Below are 7,057 nucleotides of genomic sequence, written 5' to 3'. Positions count from 1 at the left end.
CTTACATCAATGTACAACTCTTTTCTTCATACATAATCCAACACATTCCAGCCTCGTTTACATATTCATAAACTTTTTATATAGTGCTTTACATAATAGTTTTACAAATAATAGTCATCACATAATTACAAAAACATAGATATTTTAAATATCTCTCTAGTTTATGTATGCAAAGACAAACTTAAAATATTATGTATTTCCTAGAATAAATATAGGAAAATATATTTGCATTCAGGCAAAAGAAATATCTAGTCAACTGCTTCCCTTGAAAGTAGAACATGTCCCTAAACTGTAGTTTTATCATTTTTGCTAACATAATAGGTCCCTCTGCAATAATCCATCAAAACTGATCCTTTGCTCTTCTTCAATTCTATTGGAAAATCTTTAGCCTTTAAAACTGGAAATTGTTTTATTAATGAGAATTCTCTGCCTTTAAATATAAAGGAGCTATAGAATTGTGTTGACTGTCCATTACAAACTATCATCCCATCTTTTCTTGTGATTCAATAGTTTTCGACTCATCCATCTGTTAACACTTTTGTATGTTCTTATCGAAGAAGTTCCAGCTTTATTGTTTCATTGATACTCCTCAACCCCTTGTGCTTGTTCCTTTGGCCTTTATTTTGTTATATAAGTGGGCCAATGATTATTGGGTCAATGCCATAAGAGCCCCTTTATAACGTAACTTACCGCAAAGTTGTGATTTTATCCTAGCTCCTTTTATTTTAGCCCTTCCTGCATTTCTTCGCATAGGACCGAGGGCCATGACCATTGGGTTAACCTTGAGGTGTTAGGCGTTTTATTCATTGTCAGGGGTTGTTTTCCTTTGTTAAGTGTGTTGGGCCTAAGAATTATCCTTAAAATACATCCACTTTCACTCCATTCAACATCCACTTTCTCTCCATTCACACATTTTCTCACCTCTATTCCACCACCATGTTATCACATTAGCTTCACTTTCATCATTATATGGGTTATCCTTGTGTTTTCCAAAACATTATTAATTCTTAGTATTTTTAAGTGAATTTGTGGTTAAACTTTAGAAAATAATCTCCATATACTTATACCTAACAATTAGAATGAGTTTGTTGACATGTGTAGGTACAAAGGAAGCTTCCAAGGCATCTTTATGTGGCACTCTATGTTCAAATTCGAATTTGAGGAGATCATGGACCTCATGGAGAAGATCATGGACCTCATGGAGGAGATCATGGAGGATAGGGTTATGTGTCACCATTGGTTGAGAGATATGTGGATTTGAAGAGGGAATAGTGGATCCACATTTATGAGTTTGTTATCATAACTTTTGTATAAATAGGAGTGTTATCTCCTTCATTTGTAATTTTTAATTTAGAATTTAGAATTGAGAAGTTATAATTAGGCCGATAGGCCTTCCCTTTGGAACAGACTTTCGTCGTCTCTTTGTCTCCCGTGCTGACACGTGGACAGTTATGCCATGGATGGGTTTCTCCCTCCCTTTGTCTCCCGTGCAATCTTGTTCTAACACGTGGTTTCTGCAGCCGATTTTACAGTGAGTTGTTACCATTTTACGCCGGAGTTCCAGGATTATTGTTTCGCAAGATTCAGCCAAGTGGATCTGGCTACAGATTTCCTCATCTCCAAGGCTGCCAGAACTCAAATCTGATCGCACACGACTCTCTCCTTTGGTCATTTTAGTCAGTTGTTACCCATTTTACGCCGGAGTTCCAGGATTATTGTTTCGCAAGATTCAGCCAAGTGGATCTGGCTACAGATTTTCTCATCTCCAAGGCTGCCAGAATTCAAATCTGATCGCACACGACTCTCTCCTTTGGGGTGTTTATTGGGGACACCCAATGCTCAAAGATCTGGATCCAATACCCATTTCCTAGATCAGCGTAAACAACGCGTCGGTTTGATATTCAGCGTGTATCCGTCCATTCAACGGGAGATTGGGTTTCTGCGATACATTCATTTTGTATCCATCCAACAGTTATTGGGCGTCTGCAGTAGGTCGATATTCATTATCTATCCCTTGAACCAGCTATTGGGTTCACGCAATAAGCCGATATTCATCGTGTATCCATTGAAAGGCTATTATTTTTCTGCAATAGCTTGATATCCATTGTGTATCCATCCGACCAGATATTGGGTGTCTATAATAGGCCGATATTCATTATCTACCCATTGAACCGGCTATTGGGTTTCTGCTATAAGGTGAAATTAACTGCGCAGCTATTCATTCAGGTTTTGGGTTCTTGAGCACACCCAAGAGTTCGTTTGGTGCTGTGTGGAGATGGCTTACAAAGTCGATGATGATTATGACTATTTGTTTAAGGTGGTGGTCCTGATTAGGGATTCTGGTGTCGGTAAGTCCAATTTGCTCTCCAGATTTACTAGAAATGAATTCAGCCTGGAGTTCAAATCTACAATTGGTGTGGAGTTTGCAACACGGAGCATTAATGTGTTACAGTATTACATGGATCATGCCTTGTCGTACCTTATACTCCAAGCATGAAACTCGTAGATATATCAATACCATACGTATACACCTCTATGCGCCGAAAACAGTTACAGTTTTAGAATTTAATACCTTCTGCCCCCTATCAGATTATAAAACGCCCTATTCGTTGGGACTGTGCGTATGATATTATCGTTACAATCATTTTGGAGGAGCATTGGCAGCAGACTTACAATGAGCAGGTGCGAAGTTTATCTGGGATTGCTTCTGGTTCTGGTTCTGCTTTTGACGTTGCAATCCACAGCCACATGGGAGGAGAGTAATGAGATTGATTGGAGAAATAAGCAGGCCAGGGACAAAATCACTGAACTCCCTGGTCTGCCCTCAAATGCGAACTTTGCCCAATATTCTGGCTACATAACTGTAGACAAAAACGCTGGCAGAGCCCTTTTCTACTGGCTCATTGAAGCCACAGAAGACCCATCTTCTAAGCCTCTGGTCTTGTGGTTGAATGGAGGTAACTATGACTATTAGAAAATCAAATAATGTACTCTTGTAGTATCATTATAGAATATCTTCTGCAAAATTGTTCTTTTGTCTACCCAAAATCGAATAATTGCAATGGAGACTTATTCTGCAACGATTTGGTTGGATTGTAGGTCCTGGGTGTTCTTCTGTGGGATATGGGGAAGCAGAAGAACTTGGGCCTTTTCACATTAATTCTGATGGGAAAACTCTCCACCTTAACCCATATTCATGGAATAGATGTATGTATTTATGAACTTGGCTATTTTCATTCTTCTCCCTGAATTCATGCAGAAGGAATGATACAGTTTGTTTGTTGTTTTGAAATTGACCCATTTATCTGCAAATCATTTTTGGTATCAACTCTTTTTTATTTGCTTGCATGCAGTGGCGAATATACTCTTCTTGGATTCCCCTGCTGGGGTTGGTTTTTCCTACACCAACACTTCTTCAGATATATCCAAGTCTGGAGATAAACGAACTGGTATGATGTATGGTGCTTACAGTTTAGTTTACCATTTAGTGTTTTGCAGTGGATACTTTCAAGGTAGATTAAAATATTTTTAACCCTGTAATTGCAGCTGAAGATTCACTCAACTTCTTGCTCAACTGGTTGGAAAGATTCCCTCAATATAAAAATAGAGAGTTTTACATTTCAGGAGAGAGCTATGGAGGTACATAAATTTCCCCTGTATTCAGTCATGTATTGTTAAAGTAGCCTTGTCTCTCTCTCTGTTGTTGTCATTATGTGTATGCAGGCATGAACACAATAATATCCCAGGTAAGAATACCAGTGATAAACGTAGTCCTATTCATTGCATCATATACATACATATATACATATATATATAGTTTTGAATTCAATAAGTAAACATATGGAACTTAAAATTCTGGCAAATAACAAAAAAAAATTAGACAAATAATAAAAAGCTGAAAACAAAATCCAAATCACCATAGTTTCATCTTAACTCTAAATTTGTTAAACATAGAAATCAAAGAATAATCACCACAGTTTCATCTTAACTCCATATTTGTTAAACATGGAAATCAAATCCCTTGAGTATATACTAACTTTTCCAATAGTACAAAAGCTAAGATCTTCAATACCTTTAATAGTACAAAAGCTAAGATATACCATACTTTTCTATATATGTGAAGGACCTTTTTTTTTAAATTTTCTTTTGATTGGATACTTCAGGTCATTTTCAACCTTGTTATGGACCATACTAAGAACATATTGTGCCGTAAAAAGCACCTCTTGCCATATAAAACACAGTGTCAGAGCTCTCAGTGATAGTGATTTATTTATTGGTAGCTTTCTCTCACTTTCTCTCTGCCTACCCTTATGAAAACAATGGAGTAACTGAGTGTAGAGCTAACAGAACTCTGCTCAAGCCTGTGTTTCACGGTTACTTTTAAATAATCCGTAAATTTGACTTAACTTTGTTATTCTCGTTTGTCAGGGCAGAGCAGAGTCATGTGGGATACGAGGGATTCTGAGTCAAAAAGGTCAGAATCAAGTTGTTTGCACGAGGTACTTAATTAAGAAACCTGGGACCAATAGTCATCTTGTGGTTGATCTTTGAGGTGCATCGGTGGGTGTGTAATCTTATTACTGTAATGCCCAGTAGTTGGTACCTTCTGCCAATGCAGCTTTGAAACAGAAACTATGGTTTTCCTTCAGAAATAACACACGTCCAGCACCACAAATCCCTGGAATTTATGGGAATTTTATGTCTCATGCATTTCATATTCATATTTGCAATTAAAATAGTAGATGAGGATAGTTCTTGACAGTAGAGGTGTTTTCTTTATAATGAACTATTTCTTTTATTCTGGGCTCTTCACATGCTTGGTGATGCATGTTAGAGTGCCAAGTATTGTGAGTTCAGTTATTTTAGTTTCATATTGTCTAGATATGGCTCTTGGGCCTTTACTCCTTGGAAATTAGAAGTGCTATCATTTTCATTTTGGAGGACAGGTTTGTTCAGTTGACATTCTTTACTGTAGATTACAGCTGCTGGCTTATAATGTGGATAAGTTTAGGTCCTGTTCATCTTTTTCAAAGGTAAATGAAATGGTGTCATTGGCTGCCATCTGAAAGTTTTTGGTGCCTGGAGAACAGTTTTTTTGACTTATAGCTTTATCAGTGAGAAAGGTTTCATATCAAATTTCCTCGTAGTTTAATTGCATCAGCTGCTTCCTTAACTGTATTATTTTAATAGCTCAATGGAGACCGCATTCGTAAATGTTAATCTGAAAGCAGTCATAAGCAAAACGATTTGTTGTTCTTGTCTAATTTTGTGAAATCATATTAGGCTTGCTTACACCTGCATAAAAATTGCAAAATCTCCATTACCTGCATAAAAATTGCAAAACCTCCGTTAACTGTTGCAAAACTGAACTCTTATATATTTTGTTGCACCTATCATAGAATTCACACGAGACCTATAGACATTTGGGTTCAAGATGCTTAGAGATGGTTTTCTGTAATTACGTGATCTCACCTAAAGTATTACTATTATGGATTAACCCTTCAGAATTAGTGTTGGTACGTGGCATGTGATAGTTTTTGGTTCAGGATGATTTTGCTATGTTGCAATTGTTTCTGGTAGATATAGATTACTATGGATCATTCAAACTTTTGTGAGCCAAGTGTGTACATGTGTCATGAAACAAGAAGACTTAATTCTGTCAGAGAGTTGGGGATTATGGTGAGTGCTTTTCACAAATAAGATAGATCCCTTGTTTTCTCTACTATGGAAGATGCTCCAGACACTCACAATGGGTTGCACACTACTATTAATCTGTATTCTATTACAAATGGGAGGCAGGAGGAATGTAACTGTGATGGCCTCTGTTGCTTTTCCTGGGATGAAAGAGCAGTATGAGACGCTGAGATTGAGCCCTGGGGCTTCTGAAAAAGATGTGAAGAGAGCATACCGTCGCCTTGCGTTGCAGGTATGCAAGTATCCATTTGAAGCTATGTCTCTTACTTTCAAGATCAGATATTTTCAATAAATCTTCCATTTCTGAAGCAAATAGAAAAAGAGATACAGGTTTGAAATAGAAATTAAAAATGTCAGACTTCACACATTCTTGAGAATTTTTAAGAAAATTTGTCTGGCAATATCCCTGGTCATATATAATGTCAGAAAACATTAATATTGCACTCATATGTTGATATAATCTACTTACAGTATCATCCGGATGTTTGCAAAGGAGATGTGCATGGGGTTCAATTTCACAAGATCAATCAGGCTTATGAGGTAAATTGCCTACCTAAGAGTAATCTTTATCTATATGCATTTTCATTCTGTAATATGGGACTCTTATGCAGGCCCACGGTTTTCTGATTGTTGTTACTTTTGTGATAATGAGCAGACGTTAATGTCCAGTTTAGCAAAGGCAAAGCAGCAAAGCTATTCTGTTGATTACTCTGTCGAGGGCATGATGGGAATCAATAACGCTTATTGGGACGAGTGGGAAGAATGGATGGGATGGGAAGGAGCTGGAACCCTTGATTATTCCTCTCATATTAACATTTATGCCTGATGAAATTTTATCATAGACTGTGTAGGTGTCTATTGTCCGGCCTTGCAAACAGTTATGGTCTCTCCATTACCGATCCCATGTTGACTGTTATGGGCTATCTATAAAGTTCCTGCTATTGGCAGAAAAACAATTGTTTTAGAAAGCCCATAAAGCTTCTTCATTCATCTCCTGGAAATACAATATGTTCTTCTAACTGTATAGTTGATTTTATTTATCTTCCGTTGGTTTCCATAACACAAAGGACTTACTGATCCAGATGAAGCAACAGCTTTCTGAGTTGTCTCTGTTTTAGTGAGTCATTTGATTTGGTCATGGGTCCTAATTATTAGACTACCTGTACATATGTTCTGTTCATTTATACTCTCAACTACTTGTACATACCTGCGGGATATCTCTCTGTACCATGTGATTATTATGGGGATCTGCTCTTCATTAAAGAGCTCCTAACTATTCTTCTTGCAATTTGTAATGACATTCATTTAATGGAAACCATTATTTTGATTAAGAGATCTTTGATCATTGAGATGAAATGCTGCC

General features: G+C 37.2%; 2 protein-coding genes across 4 annotated transcripts; both read left to right on the top strand.

Moving 5' to 3' along the window:
- Positions 1–1,807: 1,807 nt before the first annotated feature.
- On the top strand, positions 1,808–5,029 carry LOC149185243 (serine carboxypeptidase-like 27). Of its 3 annotated transcripts, none has more exons than XM_089417852.1 (5): positions 1,808–2,957; positions 3,100–3,207; positions 3,354–3,449; positions 3,547–3,639; positions 4,429–5,019. In XM_089417852.1, the coding sequence occupies exons 1-5, from the start codon at positions 2,624–2,626 to the stop codon at positions 4,509–4,511; spliced, it is 714 nt and encodes a 237-aa protein (XP_089273978.1). In that variant the 5' UTR covers positions 1,808–2,623; the 3' UTR covers positions 4,512–5,019. The 3 variants fall into 3 exon arrangements, with proteins under 3 accessions (XP_089273978.1, XP_089273979.1, XP_089273980.1); XM_089417853.1 differs by having other exon boundaries at positions 1,809–2,957; positions 4,434–5,019; XM_089417854.1 differs by lacking the exon at positions 3,100–3,207 and having other exon boundaries at positions 1,809–2,957; positions 4,429–5,029.
- Positions 5,030–5,157: 128 nt separating this feature from the next.
- Positions 5,158–6,830, top strand: LOC149185242 (chaperone protein dnaJ 8, chloroplastic-like). The gene is made up of 3 exons (XM_089419063.1): positions 5,158–5,926; positions 6,166–6,234; positions 6,350–6,830. The coding sequence occupies exons 1-3, from the start codon at positions 5,732–5,734 to the stop codon at positions 6,518–6,520; spliced, it is 435 nt and encodes a 144-aa protein (XP_089275189.1). The 5' UTR covers positions 5,158–5,731; the 3' UTR covers positions 6,521–6,830.
- The last annotated feature ends 227 nt before the right edge of the window (positions 6,831–7,057 follow it).

Source organism: Pinus tabuliformis, chromosome 3_2 (genome assembly GCF_031772625.1).
Source record: "Pinus tabuliformis cultivar Carrire ecotype Pingquan chromosome 3_2, CPIR1, whole genome shotgun sequence".
Taxonomy (NCBI): Eukaryota; Viridiplantae; Streptophyta; class Pinopsida; order Pinales; family Pinaceae; genus Pinus; species Pinus tabuliformis.
Note: the sequence above shows the minus strand (reverse complement) of the source record. Positions and strands in the feature narration are given on the sequence as shown.